Consider the following 23,541-nt stretch of genomic DNA (forward strand, 5'->3'; position numbering starts at 1 on the left):
TATAAAGCAAGCATGCATACAAGCTTAGATTGAAATTCAGAAAATGGGATTCAAGGGAAGAAGAAGAACATGTGGGAAAGAACTTAAGATTATAACTCAAATATAAAAAGTCTTACAAAGAAATCCAAAGCAAAAGAAGAGAGATTAGCCAAGCATGACAAGAGCCATGCTTGGCTAAAAACCTGAATTACAAGCTTGGAAGCCCTCTCACACTCTCCTAGATGCTCCTCTACCTCTGAGTTTATGTAAAAATGAAAGTAGTATCCAAGATTCCCAAAGAAATTGGCCTAAGCCTTATTTATAGGCAAAATAAACGAGGTTGGGCGCTCATGCGCCAATTCAGAGCGCCTGAGCGCCAATTGCATGTTGAAAAACATGCCTCTGGACCTAATTGGCGCCTAGGCGCCCATTCCCAGCGCCTAGGCGCTTAAGCTCGCCTGAAAATGACTTTTTGGCTTCTGAAACTCCTCTTTTCAATCCTCTTTAAGTTCTCCATCAATTCCATGCTTCTTGGCCTTCTTTCTCCTTCAGTTTCTGCTCTCCAAACCTAACCAACAAGTCAAGGAAGATTCTAGAAGCTCCAAGAGCTCATTAGCACAAGAGGTCCTTCATAAAACAAAAGAAAATCATGCAAGTCCTAAACTTAACTTAAAATGCAAGAAAACTCCCTATAAAACTACAAAATTACCAAAACAAAACAAAGACTCAAGAAATGATAAAAATGCATGAGAATGCATGAAACACTACATGAGACACAAGAAAAAGACTCAAAACCTACAAGGAAAAACCCTAAAAACATCATATAAACCCGGGTCATCAACCTTCTTCTTATCTATTGTCGTTCTGTAGTCAGAGTTATTGTTTAAAACCTTTATGTTGTCCCGATTAGAACCAAATTTCTGGGGGTTGGGCTTAGACTTGTGAGATGAACAACTATAATTCTTTTATCCTTCACTCTTTCTCCATTTATCACGACGCCACTTCTCGTTATTCTTCTTGTTCCTATACCACTGACCATAATATTTCTTGCTCGATTGTGCCTGTCGTGCTTGATCACCACCCTTATCAGGATGTCTTTGCTTCAACCTCTGTTCATGTGCCTGTCGTGCTTGGTCAGTGGCTGTTGTGATTTATTGGCGAGTATTTGTTTAGATTTCCATATTTGGTTTTGATATGCAGAATAGGCATAAGGTTTGTTCTGTTTGATCCTGTTATTTTCTTCCCCTTCATAAGACTTGTATATTGTTGACAATTATGGAAGTTATTCACTTCTACTAATTGCACAAGTGGGTTCTTCATCCTTGACTTATTTATTCACATTATGTAAATTCTTAGTGTAATTGTTCTAATTATTTTATTTTGTTCTTTTAGTCCCTTCAATTGGGTTGTAGGGTTAACTCTTTGCCTCCTCTAAAGATTCATGATGTTAAGCCAAAAAAAATGGTATTCGTAACATGCTTTCCATCAGCATTAGGTGATTTGAGGTTTTCTTTATCATGATGGAAGATTAAAATTTGCAATAAAACCATGGCACTTTAGTAGTACGTACCTTTCCCTCCTTTCCTGCTATCGTAGTCCCTTTAGTTGTTTGAGCTAGATTGCTCACTTTTACTGGCATTGGAAAGGTTTGTCGGTTTGATTTCTATCCTGAATTACATTAATATTGTATTCAATTTTCGAAATTTATCTTCTTTTCTTTCCATCCAAGGCCTGCCATCTTTCAAAGCAAGCTTTTTATGAAGCTATATACGAGTAAGGAATCATACGAAGGTTACACCTTGATTATGCAGCTTCTAAGGGGCAACTTTCACTTGTGGACGTCGGAGATCCAACTAGAAGAAGATAACTATTAGTAAAAGTCTTATGTTTCACTTTGGTTTAATATTTTGATCATTTTTCCAATTTATTATTTAAGGACCATAGTTGCTATATTGACTTAATATATGAGTTACACTAAAGTGCTAAGCAATTAGGATGCATATGTATTTCTCTTTTCACATGCTGTCATGCCCTGTTCTTCATTGGATCGGTATTAATGATATTTCATTTTTGTTTTTATGAAATTAAGGGAAGGAAGACTCTTCTTGTACTTTAAACTAGTATTTTTTACCCGTGCGATGCACGGGGATCTCCATTTTTTTTTTATGATTTTTTTAAAGATATTTTATGGATTTAAAAAAAAATATTTTAGATATAAGGAACATAAATTTGTAAGTTTTTTTTTTGTGTTGATTGTTCGATTTTATTTTTTGTGTAACTATTTTTTTTTAACTTATTTATCTTCGTCTTGTGACCCGTGCAACGCTCATGGTTTTTTTATAGAAAAATGTTAGTTGTTAGCAATTAGTTCCTTCATCAGGGTTTGAACCTGACCCCTTCACCCTTCATATCCCTCAAGTCTTATGTCTCATAATTGTTACCACTTGATCTAACCCTCAGGGACATTCTTTTTTCTTTTAAGAATGATTTTTTTTCAAAATAAGGTCGAATTGCGAGCGCAATTTAATACACCACATAAAATTTTATAAATTTAAAGGATTAATTAATTTTAGATATAATAAAATATATATTTGGAAGTTTTATTTTGGAATTAATTTATCGCGAGCGCAACTGCGGTGGTGATGACAGCGGAAGAGACCACGATGACGGTGAAAATGTAAATAAAAAGTCAAAACATACATGTTTTACTAAATTTGAAGAATTTAAAAATGAAAACAAAAAATGTTTTAACAAACCATATTTTCATTAAATTGTTTTCCAATGTTTTTCCTCAAATTTAACTGTGATTAGATAATAGAAAACGATATGAAATAAATTTGAGGAAAGTTTTAATAGGTGTAACAATTCACTTTCTAAGATTAATTTTAAGTAATATATTCCATAAGTGATATTTAAATATTTCACTTTTTTGACTACCCGCTTTAGTTGAGCGGCTACGAAGGGATTTTCGTAATGAAAAATAAATTGGGGTTATAAAAAGATATTGAAGCAGTTACAAACATAATATAGAGTCCATCAACTTAAGTTTTTTATTAATGAAACTTAAATTTAAAAAACAGCGAAAATAGTGTCAATTATTAGTTTATACCCACTTAAATTAAGTGATATTATTTCTATCATAAATTTGTTATTCATTAGAAGGAATAAGAAAAGGCCATGAAAGAAGTATGAGAAAGCGGATGACATAAAGTCTGAAATTCGGCTATGAAGATTAAGAGCTTCAGTCATGTAACGAAGATCAAGGCATATGTGCTTATCAATCATGTCACATTAGCCCAATGATTTCTCCTACATGTCTCCTAGATGATAAAGCCAGTGTAAAATTGAATTGTAAACAATATTAGGAAAAAATCCTATTTCCACCATTTCATCACACAACCTGATTGACTCCGTCAAGCTCCCCCACCCAGCATACCCATTTATTAAAGTAGCATATGTCGTGCCTCAAAACCCTCCTTAACCATTTCACTAAGCACTTCTTCTGCAAGCAATAATCTCTCTTTCTTACAAAACCCATTAATATAGAGTTGTAACAAACAGAATTAGGTGAAACAAAATTTCCATTAAGAATATTTATATTGTGTTATTTTTTATTTACTTTATTACAATGGAGCATCATTTAATTATATTCTTGATTGAAAAAACATATATAAGTTAAGAAAAAAGGAACTTGGAAAGTATACATATTTTATTGGTTCCACCATATCAGTGATTTCATCTTTGGTTCCTGCACTTCAACAGGTTGGAACATATTAGGACTGCTCCATTCCAAAGAGTAGCTTCCATAAGCCCCCATAAGCGTCGCTGCTACTAAGTTGTCAACCTCCATATAAAAAAAATGAAACTAAAAATAATAATAAATGAAAAGCATCTTACATTCAACATGTTAGGCAAGCTAAGATGATATCAACTTCAAATCTAGACTTTAAAAGAATCAATTGTCAAAGTCTTGCCTTGTAGTGGAAAAAGTAACAGAAAAGTATCTCACATTCAGCATCCAAGAATTATGTATGTTATATTAAGTGTTTACTCAAAGAGTTTCTCTCGATGAGTAAGGCCCTTTAAGTTCACAAAGGCAAGTTTCCATGTAGGAATCTAAATATGCATGTTATATTAGATGGACACTCAGTATCGACCAACAGGTAATAACCTTTTGTAACTTTAATCTATGGATCAGATACAGTGGAATTATAACACTCTTTGAACATTCTTTTCATGTCTTAGCTTCCTCTTCAACTTATGAACCTGCAAAGAGTTTGCAAACATTAACTACTATTTTGTTCAGAACATACACTAATTTGAGCTATCAAGACTAAAGGCACCAAAACTATACTTTAGGAACAAAAAATCTTCGTTTGGTGGTTCACTCATGTTTGTTGAAGCTTCAAAGTTGCACCCCCAAGAAGCTGAAATTAAATACTGAAAAATTGATCTTGGAGCACATAAGAGGTGATAAGAGTTCATTGCGGAGAATGGATGGGGCAAAGCTTCAAGTTTTACAAAGGAGATAAACATTTAGTCAAGAACTACAAACCTCTACACCTCATCTTCCATGGTAACTGGAAAATACTTTTAAAGCTATTCAGTTGGAATATAATTTATAGGCCAAATGTGATGCAGTGTAGGATGAAGAATAAAACTCATCTTTGGCATAATTTCCAACCAATAACTGAACACCATCCGTTTGTCGTAGTTTAGTTGATAATTTTACCATCTAATTTCATTTTCAGATAGTAGAAAGCATAGCCCAAAAAGACTACTACTTACCATTATACGTTTCAAAAAAAAAATGTCTAACCCTCTAGCCTAAAAAATGCACTGCCAAGATATCTTGGCTATGAAATAATTTTGATGTAGTCTTTAGTCTTTCCAAAAATCAGCACTATAGTGAGCGCATGATTAAAGTTTCTTTGCCTCGTTTAGTTTCTAATCACCTTTATGGATCACATAATCATGTTCTACACAAATTGCTGCAATTGCAGCTTCCGTGCAGTCATTTCAAACATCAGCCCATTAAATCCCTCAACAATACTTAGCAATCCCAGTAGCATGATTCTTCAAAATTGATAGATTTAGAAAAAGCTTCAAATGGTCACACCAATAAAACAACAAAAAATAAAATAAAAGAAAAAACCCCATTTGTATCAAACTGAAATAGAAAATGAAAAAAACTTAATCGTAATTGGCAAACACAAAAAAAGAGGGAGGTAAATTAAAAGAAAGAAACAGAGAAGAGAAAATGAGGTAGAAAGAGTTACCTTCTATAAAAAATTGTAGAAGAAGAAATAGAGGTTCCATCCGTAATTCTGAATTCATGATCATTTACTCCTTTTTCGTCCTTGACTCTTCCGTTGCGCTCTTCTCTCCTCTTCTTCTGATTCCAAACCCTACCTTGCTTTCGCTCTTCATTCTATCTTCCCTTCATCGAACTCAGTCGCTTGTATCCAAGATCATCGCCGACATTCTCCTCCCTTGGTTCTGTAGAGCGCCATATCCAGACCACGAAAAGGGGTTGAAGGAGGAACCAACAAAATAATCTATTATCCATGGACACACTTGTTTCCCATAGAAGAATCCTTCCTCAAATTGTTGCCACCACCTGCACCAAGCTAACTTCACCCAAATTCTTTTAATTTTTCAAGTAAAGAGACCAAGCCCTATTTCTCTTTCTCTCTTACCGTGTTCGTAAGCCCAAGATACCCCCTGCTCCCTCTCATTTGCATCACATGTTCCATTGTTAAAAAAAGGAAAGAAAAGGCAAGCACACAAAGTTAAGAATGAAAAATGAACCAAGACTCACAATAGTCATTTAAATGTTAGAATCTATCTTAGGAATACATTCTTTTGTCACCAAGACAATACAGACGAATGTTTCTTGAGAATGAATGGTTCTTGATAATGTGATAAGATAAACCTGAATCTATTTCCCGAGTCCATTGCAAAAGTGTTTTAAAGGAACTACAACTCAAAAATAAAAAGGTTTAAGCAGAGATCGTAACAGAGCAATTCCAGGCTCACATGTTGAGTGAAATAAAGTAAACATTTTCAAATTGTTCTACTTAACAAATTTAAATGAGGTTATACCTCTCTTAACAATTGACCCAGAAATCCCAAAAATATAATGGATGTGATGACCACATAGAATAATATATATGCACGTATAGCATTGGCATCACACAACTACAAATTTTGTATCATTCAGATCTCTTATACTCTGAGGCACTTCTTGGGCTTGCAGATGTCGTTGATCACAATGGCAACTCAAACCCTTTTCTCAACTACAGAACAGGGAACTGGTTAGTATACACCACTAACACAAAAACCTACGCATTAACAAAAGAGGGCTTACCTTGACAAAATGAGCCATTTTTTCACTAAACCTGTAGAGTAAGGAAAATCTCCAAAAGATCAAGGTTAAGAAACAAAAGGGAAATAAAAGAAACATGCAACACAAAGCACAAAGAAAAAACAAATAGATTGAATAACAAATTGAAAAAAAAAGAAGAAGAAGCAGGTTTATAAGCCAAAACAGAGGCAAGGAAATTCGAGGAACAACAATAAACCAAGGCCGAGAAAGAAACCCAACGCAGCAATGAACGGAGGAAACAACGGCGAGCAGCGGTATCAAAGGCGGAGGCAGCGGCGGCACACAAAAGCTGTGGATTTCTCCCAAACTGCGAGAAATCGGGGTTCTAAAAATCAAGCCCACAATCAAAAGGGGAATAAGAAGGAGAAAATCATAAGAAGGGTTCCTTCTTATGAGAGCGTTGTCTCGCGCGGTTTCTCTCACTGCTGATTAAACTTCGAGAATGAAATGATGAAATTGGAGCGAAAGCTGAAGTATCCATTAAGGCATACAATAAACGGATGGAAGATGAGAGATTGCAGAGGAGGGGAATTCAGAAAGATGTGAAACAGTAACAGGGGCTTAGGAAACCCAAAAGAATGAAACAATAGAATAAAGAAGGGTGTTAGATTTGCCACCGAGGGAATAGATCTAACACTCAGGCTTTTTAAAAAAATGGCAGAAGTACCATTCGGAAGATAACATTTTGAAATATATTGGAAATAGGCTTAATACATCAGAAGGCCCCTGAAATTGTAAAGGGAATCAAATCCAGGGCCTAGAAATTTTTTGCATCAAATTGGGTCCCTATAATTTTTTTTTTAATTCAATTAAGGCCAAAGTGTGCCAGCCCTCAATTTTATCCCAGTCATCATTTCCACGTGGCTTTTATTATTATTTTTTAATTTAAAAAATAATTAAAAATTATTTTTAATTCCAACTCAATTAAATAATCAGAAAAAAAAAATTTAAAAACTTAAACAAGAAGCCAAACTCTCCTTCCTCCTCCATCACCAAGAACAACAACCAAAAATAAAATTCCAGCAAGAAACCAAAAATACCCAGACAATACTCAAGCTCTCCTTCCTCCTCCATCACCAACAACAACAACCAATCTCAAAAAACCCAACTCAAAGCAGCAAAAACAAGAGCGAAAAAACCCAGAAACGATGAAGATGAGAAGATCGAGCAAACCCGAATGACACACAAAACAAAAATCCCTCCAGTTCCTACAATTTCCTGGCCAAATCATCCATGCGAGCACCCTACTTCCTGCCACCAACTAAGGCACTCTGCAACCAACTACCAACGATCCCTGCAAATCACTTAAATTTCATCTCCCAAATGAAAAACATGAGTAGAGTCATTGCACAATTCACCAAAGAAAAGACCAAAAAATCCTTAGCTACCAAGCCTCACAATCAGTTGCTGGACATGACACCACCTTACGAGGAACTCAAATACCAACAAGGAAAAATAAGCAGCCAAAATTGATTGTTCCAAATGCCAATATACTTATAAATCAACACCCCTTACTCCGTCATGGACCATGCCTCTGCTCCCTACAGTACACCTTCTCTGGCACTTACAACACACCTCACAAACATTTCTGGGCACGCACCACAACCCAACCCAGCCACACCCATTGCAACCCCCAACCACATCTAGATCGAGTCAACCCAACCCAGATCGAGAGAAGAGGAAGAAAGGTGAGAAGAGGAAGAAACTGGAACATGTGATTTTGATGAGGGCCGAGAGAGATGGGTGAAGTTTGTGGTGGTCAGATCTTTCTTTTGTGATGGGATGAATAGGGTTCAATTAGGGATTTATTATAATTAGATTAGGTTAGATTATTAGATTAGGTTATTTATTAAGTTTTTTAATTTTTTTTCTGATTACTTAACTGAGATGGAATTAAAAATAATTTTTAATTATTTTTTTAAATTAAAAAATAATAATAAAAGCCACGTGGAAATGCTGACTGGGATAAAATTGAGAGCTGGCACACTTTGGCTTTAATTGAATTAAAAAAAATTTTCTAGGGACCCAATTTGATGCAAAAATTTTCTAGGCCCTGGATTTGATTCCCTTTACAATTACAGGGGCCTTCTGATGTATTAAGCCTTGGAAATATGATGTTCCGAAACATCATAAAAATATGATATTGACTGTTCTCCCGACTTACCTATGGAAGTTTATGTTCCGAAAAAATTCGGAACTTTATGTTCCGAAAATAAACACGGAGGGACATTTTGGTATTTCCCCACTTTTAAGTGGGGTGTTAGATCTATTGCCTGGGGTGGCAAATCTAACACCCAATAAAGAAGGGCAACAAAAGTTATGAACGGCTAGGATTGAATCTTACAAAAATAATGTGTACTTTTACTAAAATATTCATGCAGAAAATTTCAATTGTAGTGCAATAAATTTTTAAATGACTAATTTATCCTCGAAGCTGTAAAAACTTTGCTTTTATATACATTATAGAAGATTATAGATAGATAGATTATAGATTATAGATTATAGATAGATAGATAGATAGATTATAGATTATAGATAGATTATAGATAGATAGATAGATAGATTATAGATTATAGATTACAGATAGATAGATTATAGATTATAGATTATAGATAGATTATAGATTATAGATAGATAGATTATAGATATAGATAGATTATAGATAGATAGATAGATAGATAGATTATAGATTATAGATAGATAGATTATAGATAGATAAGTCAATGTTATTGGCATAATAAACTATATTGCATAGAAGAGAAAGCATTTTTGTTTCTATTAATGACTCATCAACTACTGCATCATTTTGTAGTATCGCAAAGTCCCAATTTTGTATTTTTGTGAGAATTATGTCCCTTTCATTTCTAATGCCTAGTTTCGTCAATTCTGATGTTTTTGAATTTTCCTATGCCTGCTGCTGTTACAGAAGATTCCGTGAAAGTGAATGGCGCACTGCCCATGAGGATGAAGATGAGAGTAATTCTTTATACATGATTTCTTTGAATATCATTACCATTCCATTTGACTGCTTTGATTTATTCATCACTAGTGATCGATGAGGCTGATGGCTGGTGGAGCACCGTGGGATTTGAAGGAAGTGTTTAGGAATGAAAAATGAGAGCTTATTACTCATCTTTGTATCAGCTAGATAGAGGCTTCCATTGCTTTTGTTTCTTTTTGATTGACCACACTGCAATTGGGTAACTATTTCTACCATTTTATTCTCTGTTCTAATCCTGTGGCGTCTGGAAATGGCCTATTTCTACCATTTTATTCTGTTTTTATCCTGGACCTGGAGGGTTGTTTGAGAAGTATTGCTTCAGTCTTGTTCCCTTGTAAGAAGTATTGCTTCAGTAAAGCTACATACATAGTAGTTTGAATTACAATCCTTACTAATGCAAACGAACGCTAGCACACACTTGAGATAAGATGTGAATTTAACTTTTTTTAAGAATTGAAATAAAAGTTTGTACACAGTGCACTTCAATGGATATCCACACGCATACTAAACTATCGGCGACCATTCTAGAGAAAAGTGTTCTAGTTGTTCAAAACACCTCAAAATGTAATACTTTCGTCATTGTATTATGTTACAGGAAATCTCATATTTGTTGATCTTATAGGTAATTATAACCATCAGATGAATTAGTCTAACTTGGATGCTATCTGTTCTACCAAGAACAAGAAGTAAACATGCAACAAGAAGAAGTAAACATGCAATAAACACAACCATCCTTAGGGACATGAATCAATAGAAACCCACTTATTTATGCTAGAGAGGCAATTCAATCAGAGTGATATATGTAATTCAAATATGAAAAAAGAAATTACAAGCCTAGAGAATAGCTTGATTCCATAACCCACCAAACCTAATATGAAGTATGAAATCCACTCTTGAATTAGCACATTACACATTCATACTCTAATTGAGAACACTGTTTTTTGCACTTAAGTATTTATCCCTACATAAAAAGAGGAATTTGAGAAATAGAAACCTGAGTATGTAGCAAACTAGCAATAGAATGTGCAAATTAATAGAGTGAAACAGTTATTCTTCAATCCAATTCAAACAGAAAGAGATACCGAGAGATATCGATCGTGACGTGAGTCAATTCATTCAGCATGAAGCGAGTGAAGCAGAATCCACAGTTGACGCGGCAGAGTAAGTGGTGCTCCTCTTCCGCTTCGGCACCATTTTCTTCGCTGGCATGCTCCTCCTTGAAGCTTCAAGGACGAGACCACCATAGATCTCGCCCATTCTTTTGGTCCTGTGAGCGTGGCTCTGCACAATCGCGAGCTGAAGGTTCTGATCGGAGGAAACGCCAGTAGGAAGCGAGCTCTGGCCACCGCCACTGCCGCTGCCGCCGTGGTAGGAGCCGAGCGTCTCGACGGAGGTGACGCAGCACTCCTGCCAGTTCAGCTCGCCGAGATCCGCCACTGCCTCGTCCAGCGACACGGCCGCGAACGCCGATACGCTCTGGCAGAGTGTGGATCGCGGAAGATCCACCAGATCCAGCGACTCCACAGCATCAATCAACACCTTCTGCGAATGAAATCCAGAAGTATTAACATACGCATCACAATTCGAAACGAAACTGTTCATAACAACCTCTTGCAAGTTTCACAGAAATTCACAGACTAACTACTGCAAATTGATTTGTGCTACTACAATCTGGTAATCTAGATCTACTGATTTTACTCATGAGCGTTGAATTTCAAAATCTCGTTAAATAAAATCGATTAAGGAGAAAAACAGAGAGAATGAAATTTTCTCAGCAACCAAACAGCAATTCAATAGTACCTTGATAGTGTGGTTGATTTCAGTATTAAGATACTTCTTGCAATTGAAAACGAAATTGTTCATGAACTACCTCTTGCTATTTTGAGATTCATCGAAAAAAATCACAGTAGTTTGGACGAACAGAAATTCTGGACTAAGTACTGCAGATTCACTTGTACTACTACGATTTGGTAATCTATATCTACTGATTGTAATCATGAGCGTTGAATTTAAAGATCTCGTGAAGTAAAATCGAAAAACAGAGAGAATGAAATTTTCTCGGTAACCAAACAGGAATTCGATCGAACCTTGACAGCGTGGTGGATTTTCTTGAAGCCGTGAATGCGAATGACCTGAACAAGCAAAATCAACGAAAAGGAATCGCAAAATGTTCAGAGATCAAATTAATTGAGGAGAATTTTCGAAAATTGAAATGAAGTAGGGTTTTGAGTGTGGATTGAACCTGGTTGAGTTGATTCATGGTGAGATGAAGCGATTGGCGAGAGTGAAGGAGGTGGAAGTAGTCCTCGAGGAAGAGCTTGTCGCTCTTGGGAGGTCGTCTCCTGGCGAAGCTTGCTTGCGAATCCATCGTTGGGAATTCTTCTGCCATTGGTGTGATCTAAACGCAAACTGCGATGTGGAATGGAATGGGCGCGTTTTATAGGATCCAGATCCTCTCAAGTGTAAAAAAACTTGAGAGTGTCAAGTTTTATCATCTCACCATTAACTTTTGTGTAGATAATAAACGAAAAATAAAATAAAATAAAATTAATGGTGAGATGATGAAACTTGACACTCTCAAGTTTTTTTTACACATGAGAGAATCCAAACCCGTTTTATAGTCACACTTCCCGCGCGGTGTTTCAGTTCACGAGTTTGTTACCAGTTTGTTATCTCCTCTTCTCTTCTCACATTGGAAATTTCTCTTTCGCGGTTTTGCAAGGAAATTACTTTTTAGTTTTTATATTTTTTATTGCAATAAAACAAATAATTAGGAAAACCAATGAATGTGTATTGTACTATTCACAAAAAAAAAACGTACACTAGAATTGTCTTGAGTACACGAGAAAAATGAATAATGCCACATTTTAATCAAATAAAGAAATTTACCAAAATTTAATAGAGAAGAGAAAAGTTGAGTAGAGAGAAATAGATAAAAAATAGAGTAGATTTAGAGGTTGTTTGATATTGTAGAAATAAAATAGAGAGAGAAAAGAATAAATAAGGTGGAAGAGAGAAAAAGGTAACTTTTTGATTAAAAAAATGTTTTTTAAATGAAAAGTGAAATTAAGTGGGGTCAGAAGCAAATAGTGGTGGTTTAAAACCACCGCTAACTGCAAAGAATAGGGAAGAAAAAAAAAAGCAACCTTGTTCAATCTCTTTGCATTTTGCGAAGACCAAAAAATGTGAAGAAACCCACCCTTAATCTCTCTCTTGTCTACAGTATTTTCTTACCAAACAAAGGTAGTTGCTCAATCTCTCCTATATCTCTCTCTCTTTCATCTCTCTCTTCTATCTCACCACAACCAAACATAGTGTAAGTGTTTAAGATCATACACCTTGTTCCTTATCTTCGAAGCTTGATTTCGGCGCACATTTCTACTTTGCGAAGGAAAATCTTTTCCAAAACAGTTATGATAGACACGCGTCTCCACTCCTTTTCCACCTCATTTTCTATATATTTATTTCTCCTTTATCAATCAAATCACCTCATTTTAGAGAAAAAAAAATATGAATAATGTGAAAAAAAAAAAGTATTTACCAAAATAGGGTTAAAAAAATATATTTACCAAACTGGTGTGTTTTTAGAAAAAGCAACAGTTGTAGGGCCACGGTCAATAAAGCGTGGCCTAAAGTTGGGAAACGCCACTGTTTCCCAAAGTGTGGCCTTAACACTGGTTACTGCCACGGTTGGAGAAGCGTAGCCTATAAATTCTCCTTTTTTTAAAAAAGTAGCCTATAACTTCTTCACATTCACATTAAAATTTACTTTCTCCAAAAAATTCGTATAAATTATTTCCACTTATGAAAAAACGAATTGTTATATATTTGTATAATTTCATATGAGTTTAATACATTTATTTGTGTTCTTTATAGATATTTATTTTAAAGAACAAAAGTAAATATGAGCTTTTCATTTATTTAAATGTTTAAAATAAATATTTTTACTAACATTGTTATATATTTATAAAATTTCATGAATTTAATTTATTTATTTTTGTTCTTTATAAATATTTAAATAAAGATCTCATATTTAAAAAAGAGCCCATATTTAAATTTCACGAGTTTATTATATTTTAAACCTTTAAATAAATAAAAAGTTCATATATATTTTTGTTCTTTAAAATAAATATCTATAAAGAACATAAATAAATATTATATACTCATATGAAATTATAAAAATTTATTTCTTATAAGTGAAAATAATTTATACAAATTTTTTTGGAGAAAATGAAATTTAATGTGAATGTGAAGAAGGTATAGGCTACGGTTCCTTAACCGTTGCTATAACTGGTGTGTAGGCCACACTTTACGAAACCGTGGCATTTCCCAGCTTTAGGCCACGGTTTATTTCTGGGGCCTAGCATCCGTGGCTTTTTCTCAAAAAACACACCAGTTTTGTAAATAAGATTTTTTTAACCCTTTTTTGGTAAATAATGTGAAAAAAAAATTATTGTGGTAAATAATGTGAAAAAAATTATTTTGGTAAATAATGTGAAAAAAAAAATTATTATGGTAAACACACCAGTTCTGTTGCTTTTTCTAAAAACACACCAGTTTGGTAAATATCATTTTTTTAACCCTATTTTGGTAAATACTTTTTTTTTTCACATTATTCATATTTTTTTTCTTTTATTTCATCGTTTCTAATTTTTTTGACAATTGTAGTTCTTTAGTTTCCAACGATTAAGTAGTTCTTTTCTTGCCAATTAACTGGTTTCATTATATCCGAATCTCTTTAACTTCGTCTTTATTCCAGTAACAAGTTTTTCTTTTTTTTTAAATACTACCATACCACAATTGTATCATACCTGAGTGATGTGGACCAATAGGATTTACTTTGACTGTAACTTTGACTTCTTTATTTTTCTATTTAAAGTAACGAAAAACAAAAAAAAATTGTATTAATTATGTTATGGTCCTAACATTTTTGTAATTTCATTAAGTGGTAACTCAATTTCATGAAACTTCTTTTTTTTTGTGCGTTTTAGGGTTTTCACATTTAGAAAAAGAGATTAAGCTTCATCTTAACCCAGAAATTCATCCTTCATCATCATCTTTCTCATCAACATCTTTCTTACCAAAGTCAAAACCTCATTTAACCTTCCATAATCCAGATTTGGAAAAAAGAAAGATAGAAAATATGATCACCAAAACCCAACCACAACACAGATCTGAAAAAGAGAAAAAGAGAAATCAGAATCGGAAAATTGCTACCATGGAAAAGGAAGCAACGCTCTCTCTCAAGCACGCTCCATGTTAGGGTTTCAGAGGTTGAATCCCCACCGTCCAACGACCACCTCCCCACCGATCCTCTTCCACCTTCTCCAGATTGCACTCAGAGGTTGAATCCCGACCACCGCCTAGCGACCTCGACCCTAAAAGCTTGACCTATATCCTTTGCAGATAGAGATCTTGACCCACGTCAAAAACCCAGCTAGCCGGCCTTCTCAACCTCGTGATCACCGGTGGAATTCTGCTCCTCTTCACCGGCATCACCTTCGCTGAAAGCGTTCTCGCCCTGATCTTCTTCTCGCCGTTGATCGTCGTTTTCAGCCCGATTTGGGTCTTGGCCGCCACGTTCCTCTTCCTGCTCATGGCGGGCGAGGCTTTTCCAGATCTATGTCGATCTGCGGCGTTGACGAGGGTTGGGAGGAGTTGGGTCAGGGTGAGAGAGTGTTCGACGTCGATCCATTTGGAATTGAAGAAAGAGTGTTATTTTGGATCCGGGTTGAAGGTGCTGTTTTGGACAATGAAGATCAATTTTTGGGGTTTTTCCAGATCTGTTAACTATCAATTTCTGTTTTTGGTGAAATTGAAGTTGAAGGTGTGGGGTTGAAGGTGCTATTTCTGGTGAAATTCTATGTTTGTTTCTGGGGGTGGCGGTGGTCATTTTCAATTGATACATTAACTAAGGACTACTGTGTAAATAATGAAATTTATAATAGCCTTTATTTGATAGATAAAATAATAAGAGAAAATGCTCAATTAATTACACTCTGGATTTATTTAATTGGTACACATTAACTCATATATCATACCCAAATTAAGTGTTGTGGTATGGTAGCAATCACCTTCTTTTTTACATATTAAAAGAGAAGGCATTATAAGAACTTACTACATGATGTGTCCTCACCGCGTTCAACCAAATCTTATATGGCAACAATTCCTTGAATCTTTTCATGTGTTCCATTTAATAACAAGCTTCAATTTGCCACTCTCATGCACACAATAACACATTCACACACGACAATCAATGATTTTCTTTTGAGTTGATGTCTCCTTCTATGGAATGGATTAACACATTCGTGATTGGTTCTTCAAGTTGGCAACGGATGCTTACATGAAATATATTTATTTTTAATACAAAAAAAACTATAAACAAACACTACCAAACAATTTAGCCATTCATCATTGAGTATCTTCCTAACCTTACTAAGAAATTGTTTCTCTTTTCAAAAGTCATATTGTTTCAGTCATGATTACGGTATCTTACTCAATTTGATTTTTTATTTTACCACTCTTTGTGTTGCAACTACAAACCTCTTCCAAGCTCTCATACTCATTATAAATAGACTACAAAACCATTGTTTTCCAATCCACATTTCCACACTGCTCTCAAATTTCTTATCTAGTATGAATTTAGTAGTTGCTCAAGTTTCCAACATCAATGAAACTGAAGGATCAAGAAAAGTTGTTGTGAAAATTCTTAGGATGTGGAGTAACCGACGTTTCAATGGTTGCAAGCGTCTACATCCAATTAACATGGTTCTCATAGATGTCTAAGTTATATAACTTCAAATCGTTTTATTTTTTTAGTTTATTTTTTTATTCTAAATAAATACATTTGTCCCCCCATTTTGTTCCTTGTTTGTGTATATGTTATGTTTTGTTTCTTATTAATAAATGTTTATGTTTCTAAACACAAATTACTTTGTTTCGTTCTTTTATTTTTTTGAACGTACTTTGTTTCATTCTTAAGATAAAAAGGTTAACGTATACCTGAAACTCTACCAAGCACAAAAATATAGACATGAAATCATGTAAATTAAAATCTCTGGAAATGGATTAATTACTCATATATTTAGTTGATCCAAAGCCTGAACTAAACAAGATTGTAGGACAATGATGAAAACCAATTTTATATTATGTTTATTTGTAATTGGTCATTTGATGTATATATTTTATTTGGTGTAATTTAGGGTACCAAAATTCATAACCATATCCGCAAGACATTGGTTAAAAATTCCAACGTATGCTATTTGAAGGTCGCGCGTCTACAACATGACTTATTTTGGCGTGGAATCAAATTCTGAAAAGTTCAAGACAACTAGACATGAATTTAAACTCGATTTTATGTTCAACACAGATGTCCACACAATGTCCAAGTCGCCAATAAGCTGAACTCATGAAAGATGACTTTAACACTAACTATTTAGTTGGTACAAATCTTCTTTTCTACATTTTACATACTTATCTTAATATGATATTTTACTTTATATTTCATTTATATTTTTTCAGATGTGATATTAGTGTTTTTTTGACTTTTTTCAGACGAATATTCTGTGTGTTAGTGTTACCTATTTTCAAATTTGTTGAAATTAACTGACTTCAAATGAGTACTAGGTGCTTTTAGTTTGGTGGAAGTCAAGCAGCTTTCTTTTGATGAGGAAATAAATTTGTAGGATGAAGTTGATGAATACAAGAAAAGAAAAAGAAAAAACCATAAATAGACGAAGACAAGTAAGGGCGTAGTTTGGGTCTAGAGATGCGTGGCTGGTGGAGATTAATTTGAAAGTTGTAGGATTTATGAATCATGGTCCGTTAGATTCTTAATGTGGATTCAATTTACCCACTCCTGGAATAATCTCATGGTCTGGCCTATTTACTTCTTCTGATATGTAATTATGTATGGATTATGAATTTAATATGCCATATACTATAGAAGTTGTAGATACATATATGTTAGATGATCTCTGTTTTATAATTCCCTATCTAAGTTTCAATCTATTCATTTAATAAATAAATTGAAACTTTCCTATGATTCAATCTATGTTGCTTACCTTAATTTTTATAGATGCCTGATTTCTTGTTGGAGACAATGCAGTACCTCCAATGACATGAGCTTGAGATCAAAGGATTCCAAATCAAGGTTTAAACATTTTACAGGGAGTGTTTGTCGAGCTATGAATGGCTCTCCTAGGGTTTGGGGATAGCTCTCTAGGGTTTTGGGCCGCCGCTTGATTTTTCACGTGGTTGGTTTGCATGATCATCTAGATCCCTATTGGCTGTTATAGCAAGGCCTATTCGGTTGACGGGAAAGAAACCTTCTGACTCATTTAGTGTGTTTTCAAACGTTTTCACCCTTGGCGCTCACCTTTGACTTGGAGGAAGACGTGAACGGCTTGATGGCTGGCGAAAAGAACGATCAATGGGCTCTGAGTGGTTCCGAGGCGGAGGTGCTGAACGTAGGCAAGGTGGCAGTGGACCCAAGGCTGGCGGCGGACGTATGGGCTGTTGAAAGACTTTCATCAGAGGCTGCTCTGACTCCGGGGATCTTCCGTAGCGTGCTGGGAAGGTTGTGGGGAGCCCATAACCGAGTGGAGATCCGAGAGGTCGACCCCAATCTTTTCCTGTTCGGGTTTGTCAACACAAGGGAAAGAAACTTTGCAGTGGATGGCGGCCCATCGTACGTGAACAAGTTCGTGGTGGTGATGGCCAGGTTCAACGTGAACTCAATACCTTCCCAATTTCCTCTGGTTAAGGTCCCCTTCTAGGTTCGCGTGTTCAATCTCAGGGTGAGTCTCCGTACGACACCGGTGGCAAGATCCCTTGGCAACATATTTGTTGGGTTTATCACATGGGACAGATCGGAGGTGCATCGCTTCTGGGAGTTCATTCGCGTTCGAGTTTGGGTTGATGTCACACAATCGCTACGCCGTGGACAAGCGATGAAAGCGGAGAACGGCACCACCTTCCAGGTTAGGTTCAAATATGAAAAACTTTTAAATTATTTTTGTAAGTGTGGGATGATGGATCATGTGGTGAGGGATTGTGGGCTTGTTGGTGAGGGACCTGAAGGGGATCACCCTTATGGTGGTCGGTTGCATGGGGATGAGACTTATGGGGAGGGATATCGGGCTAGGAGGGAGCGGGACGGTGTGGCGGACATGAGAGGGGAGGGTGCGAACCAGAAAAAACCAGAGGGAGAGTCGAGTGGGACAAAGTTAGAAGGGGTGACGAAAACACACGGGGAGGGTGAGGGGAAAAACATGGAGGAGGGTGAAGATGACTTTGAGGATGATGACCTGTTAAATGAGGAAGAGGAACGCTCCATTTTGAAGGACTTGAGGGCAAGTACCATGTCAACGACAAGGTAGGGAATAGGGCAGGTTTGCCACCCCAAGATGATCCCTTTACCTTTAATTGGGGACGATGTCCAGTGACATTCAACATGGTTTGGTGCTGGAGGAAAATGGGGGAAAGACATAAGACAAGGCGACTAATTCGCGCAAGAGAACGGGGATGGGCTCTTCACCATCCTCAAGGGTATTGTCAAACACAGGGTTGTCACCACCTTTGAAGAAGCAGAACAACAATGATGGATTGGGATCGGCGGAGCATGCGGAGCAGCTCCGCCCTCCTCAATGAGGATCATAGCTTGGAACTTCTGCGGGCTTAGGAACCAAGCGACAGTTCTGGCCGCCAAGCGGCTAATCAGGTTAGAAGTTCCCGAAGTGGTTTTCTTTTCGGAGACGAAGAGGAAATCCCAAGAGATATTGGCAAAACGTATGTCTTAAATTTTACCAAATATGTTTCCAGTGGATTGTTCAGGGCAGGGCAACTCTAGAGCAAGTGGTCTATGCTTGCTTTGGAGTGCGGATGTTGAAATTGAGGTAGTTAATTTTTCCATTAATCATATTCTTTTTTGGATTAACCCCTCTACCCCCAATGAACGCATGCAGGTTCTAGCCATTTACGGCTACCCGGAGGAGAGGAGGAAAAAAGATACTTGGGCTTTAATAGCGCGTTTGAAACCTAGGGATGATATCTCGTGGTTATGTGTGGGTGATTTTAATGACTTTCTAAGCCCTAACGATAAGTTGGGGGGTGACCCTGTTAATTTTAATCAATTGCAGGTGGTAGCACAAACATGTCAGGACTGTGGTCTTCAGGAGGTAGGCTTCTCTGGATACAGGTTCACTTGATCCAACAAAAGAGGGGCACCCTATACCATCAAGGAGAGGTTGGATTATGCATTAGTGAGTGATGCATGGCACCATCTTTGGCCAGTTACTCATGTGACTCATCTCCCGAGATATAAATCAGATCACAACCCCATCAGGGTTGAGTGTAGCCTGCGCCGACGAAGAGAAACCAGAAGGGAGCACAGGTTTAGGTTTGAAGAACTATGGCTACAAAATATGGAGGAGTGCACTGAGGTCGTAAAGGATAGTTGGTTGAATGCAGGAACAGGTGGTATTGGTGGAAAAATAACAGGTGTGGGTGAGGCTCTTGATAGCTGGGGAAAAGCACAGTTCGGGGACATTCCTAGGAAGATCTCTAATACTCAGGCTCTTCTCCAGCGGCTTCAGAGCCAAACTCAGACGGATGAGGTGTTGAGGGAGACAAAGGAGGCAGAGAATAGTTTGGAGCACCTTCTTAAGAAGGATCAAATTGTTTGGTGCCAACGCTCTAGGGCCAACTGGCTGAATCATGGTGATAAGAACACCCGGTTTTTCCATCAGAAAGCAACCCAGCGGCGAAAGAGAAATATGATTGAAAAAATTGTGGATGCAGCAGGAACAAGCTGGGTGGAGGACATTGATATAGCTCGGGTTCTTAATGGCTACTTTCCTGAGCTGTTCACCACATCCAACCCTACGGATATTGAGAGAGCCACGAATCTAGTGGCTAATAGGATCTCTTTGAATCATTTGACCATCTTAAATTCTCCTTTTACCAGGGAGGATGTGGAGGAAGCGTTGTTCCAAATGCACCCTACAAAGGCCCCGGGCCTGGATGGATTACCAGCTCTGTTCTATCAGAAGTTTTGGCACATTATTGTAGATGATGTGGTTCAGTTTTGTTTGCAGATATTGCACGGACAATCTTCGCTTGGTAACATTAACCAAACTCTTATGGTCTTAATTCCAAAGATTAAAAAATCTGTTAATGCTACTCAATTCAGGCCAATAAGTTTGTGTAATGTTTTGTTTAAAATTATTACTATAACTTTGGCAAATCGTTTGAAAATAATTCTTCTAGATATTATTAGCAAGGCTCAGAGTGCTTTTGTTCCGGGTAGGTTGATAACGGACAATGCACTTATAGCGTTTGAATGCTTTCACTACATGAAAAGCAAAATTTGTGGCCGCAATGGCGTTATGGCTCTAAAGCTTGATATGTCGAAAGCTTATGACAGAATTGAATGGCCGTTTCTGGAAAGTGTGTTACTTAAAATGGGTTTCCTACAGAGTTGGATTACGTTAATTATGTCTTGTGTGTCTACGGTGAATTTCCAAATTTTGTTGAATGGAAACCCTCAGGCTCCTTTCAATCCTAGGAGGGGTTGAGACAGGGTGATCCTCTATCTCTCTATCTGTTTATTTTATGTGGCGACGTTTTCTCCGCTTTGATTGAGAAGGAGATACTCTCTTCCTCTCTTAGCGGAATTAAAGTTGCGCGTAATGCACCTGTTATCTCACACCTGTTGTTTGCAGATGACACCATCATTTTTGCTCGAGCTGAGACGCAAGAGGTGGATTGCATAAAAAATGTACTCCTCACCTATGAGCAGGTTTCCGGACAAGTTGTCAATTTGGAGAAGTCTATGCTCTCATGTAGCCAAAATGTGGTTGGAACTAGATTTGATGAACTGAAACTGTTGTTGGGTGTAAAGGCCGTAGAGAGCTATGATAAGTATTTGGGCTTGCCAGCGATTATTGGTAAGTCCAAGCATCGTATTTTCCAATTTGTCAAGGAGCGGGTTTGGAAGAAGCTCAAGGGATGGAAGGAACGTTCCCTCTCCCGGGCGGGAAGAGAGGTTCTCATTAAATATGTGGTGCAGTCCATTCCTTCCTATGTGATGTCGTGCTTCATCCTTCCGGATGGTCTGTGTCATGAGATCGATAGCATGATTAGCAAATTTTTTTTTGGAGTGGTGATGCCTCGCGATGGGGTCTTCATTTGATGAGTTGGGGAAAACTGTGCCGATCCAAGAGGGATGCTGGTCTAGGTTTTCGGGACTTTAAAGCCTTTAACATGGCTCTTGTGGGTAAGAATTGGTGGCAAATGCACCGGAATCCGGATTTGTTGCTTTCTCGTGTTTATTAATCTGTGTATTTTCCTAGGGGTGATTTGTGGAATGCGAGAAAGGGTGGCAGGCCTAGCTATGCCTGGTCCAGTTTGTGGAAGAAGAGGTGGCTCTTTGACGAAGAGGCGGTGTGGCGAGCGGGGAATGGTAAAACTATCGAGTTAGTGACAACCGTTGGCTCCCCCAAGGTAGCCTGTTGGTTTACCGCGAGGAGGAAGCGTCCACACTTGGGGTGGTGCATGTTTCAGACTTATGCTCCCTGGGATAATGTGTTGGAATGTTGATCTTATTAGACATATCTTTTGGCCTCCTACAGTGGAAGGAATTCTCAAGATTCCTCTACCTATGGTGCCAAGAGATGATGTGATGGCGTGGCCGCATACTATCAATGGGGAGTATACCTCAAAATCTGGTTATGTTGTGGCTCGAAATAAAGTGTTGCATGGCACGCCGTCTTCCTCCTTGGCTTTGCAAGTCCCCCCGGTGGTCTGGAAGGTGCTATGGAGTACACACACGCTGCCTCGATACCGAGAACTTATATGGAGGGGTTGCTTGAAAATCCTCCCTACGCGTGGTGCCCTTCGCTCACGGGGTTTGGACGTGGACGATCTTTGTCCCTGGTGCGCGGTGCAGCCTGAAACAGTAGCCCATGCGTTGCTTTTTTTCACAGTGGTTAAACGTTGGTGTTTTGCTTCCTCGTTAGGACTCCGGCTGGATGATGAGATGGAATTTCATGAGTTCATGGCGGAATTCTTCAGCAGAGCAAATGAGGGATGCATCTCTAGATTTTGTGAGCTTTGCTACATCTTCTGGGAGGCGCGAAACAGGTTGGTTTTTTATGGTGTGGTACCTGTGATGGAGTTGTTGTTTTCGCGAGCTGCCTCGCTTGCCAGCCCACCTCTAAGTGCTCCTCATGTCCGAGTTCAAGCGGTGTCCCCCCCACAGGTATGGCAGCGACCTGGTCCAGATATTATTAAGGTGAATCTTGATGCGACTTGGGTGCGTACATGAGCTGAGCATTGCCGTTACCACCATGTAGGCCCTCTATCACGTGTTGCTCACAAACAAGCCTCACCATGAAATCAATCAGTACCATTGACGTTAGATCGCATTTGTGGCCGACTGCACCATCATAATTGCTTTTATGGAAATGGTGGCTAATGACCATGAGAAGCTAAAGGTTTTGAGGAGTAATATATTGATTTCATGGAATTCCTTAGTGTATAAATATGAATCACTTTGTTAAGTGACCCACATTAACCTTCACCAACAAATCTATACACCTTCCTAGACTCTAAAATTGTTAGGCACTATTCAAAATTCGTTGGGTCTTAAATATTTGCAGGTATTGTGTTTGTGGAGTCCCATTGAGTATTGGGAATCTAGAAGAGACTTAAGTGCACGGAGTGAGATTTAAGATTCTATGCTTAAGCCAGCAGAAACCACACTTTCAAAACTTTTTGCTTCATTGGTGTCTTTAAATATATGTAAGTGTTTTGTATGTGGATCCGGTTTAGTTATGAGAGACTAGGAAGGGACTTGAGTGCGTGGAGTTGGGCTTAAAACACATTTGCTTATAACGATAGCAATCGAGGACTCGACTTACATTTAGAGGTTAAGAAATAATCTATCTTCATGGGTAGATCTGTAAAATTTTACTATGAACTCATTTTTATTGCTCTTATTCTCAAAATTGAATTTAGTCTCTAGACATGAGGATAAGTAAGAAGAAATCCATGTAAGACCACTAAATCAGTCCCATTCCAATAAATTACAAGACATTTAAATCCACACTCCACAATAGTTTTATTGGTCCAAAACACCTTTCAAATTAAGTTAACATTGAAATTCACTGAT

The 23,541-nt window shown here is 37.3% G+C and overlaps 1 protein-coding gene and 1 long non-coding RNA gene across 2 annotated transcripts; both read right to left on the reverse strand.

Annotated features, from left to right (window-relative positions):
• Positions 1-3,996: 3,996 nt before the first annotated feature.
• LOC130742725 (uncharacterized) lies at positions 3,997-8,150 on the reverse strand. Its single transcript, XR_009021254.1, has 2 exons — positions 5,259-8,150; positions 3,997-4,245 (listed from the first exon to the last, which is right to left on the reverse strand). It is a non-coding gene; the product is annotated as an uncharacterized LOC130742725 (long non-coding RNA).
• Positions 8,151-10,102: 1,952 nt separating this feature from the next.
• LOC130742726 (uncharacterized) lies at positions 10,103-11,792 on the reverse strand. The gene is made up of 3 exons (XM_057594826.1): positions 11,611-11,792; positions 11,456-11,500; positions 10,103-10,910 (listed from the first exon to the last, which is right to left on the reverse strand). Exons 1-3 carry the CDS (start codon positions 11,755-11,757, stop codon positions 10,485-10,487), a joined length of 618 nt encoding a protein of 205 aa, XP_057450809.1. The 5' UTR covers positions 11,758-11,792; the 3' UTR covers positions 10,103-10,484.
• Between the last annotated feature and the right edge of the window lie 11,749 nt (positions 11,793-23,541).

Source organism: Lotus japonicus, chromosome 3, assembly GCF_012489685.1.
Source record: "Lotus japonicus ecotype B-129 chromosome 3, LjGifu_v1.2".
Classification (NCBI taxonomy): Eukaryota; Viridiplantae; Streptophyta; class Magnoliopsida; order Fabales; family Fabaceae; genus Lotus; species Lotus japonicus.

Bases quoted from the DNA above. Each gene is read 5' to 3' on its own strand.
- LOC130742726 (XM_057594826.1), bottom strand. From the start codon at position 11,757: ATGGCAGAAGAATTCCCAACGATGGATTCGCAAGCAAGCTTCGCCAGG. The intron at 11,501-11,610 runs GTTCAATCCACA...TTGCTTGTTCAG, and splicing joins CCATGAATCAACTCAACCAG to GTCATTCGCATTCACGGCTT. The intron at 10,911-11,455 runs GTTCGATCGAAT...TTTCATTCGCAG, and splicing joins AAATCCACCACGCTGTCAAG to AAGGTGTTGATTGATGCTGT.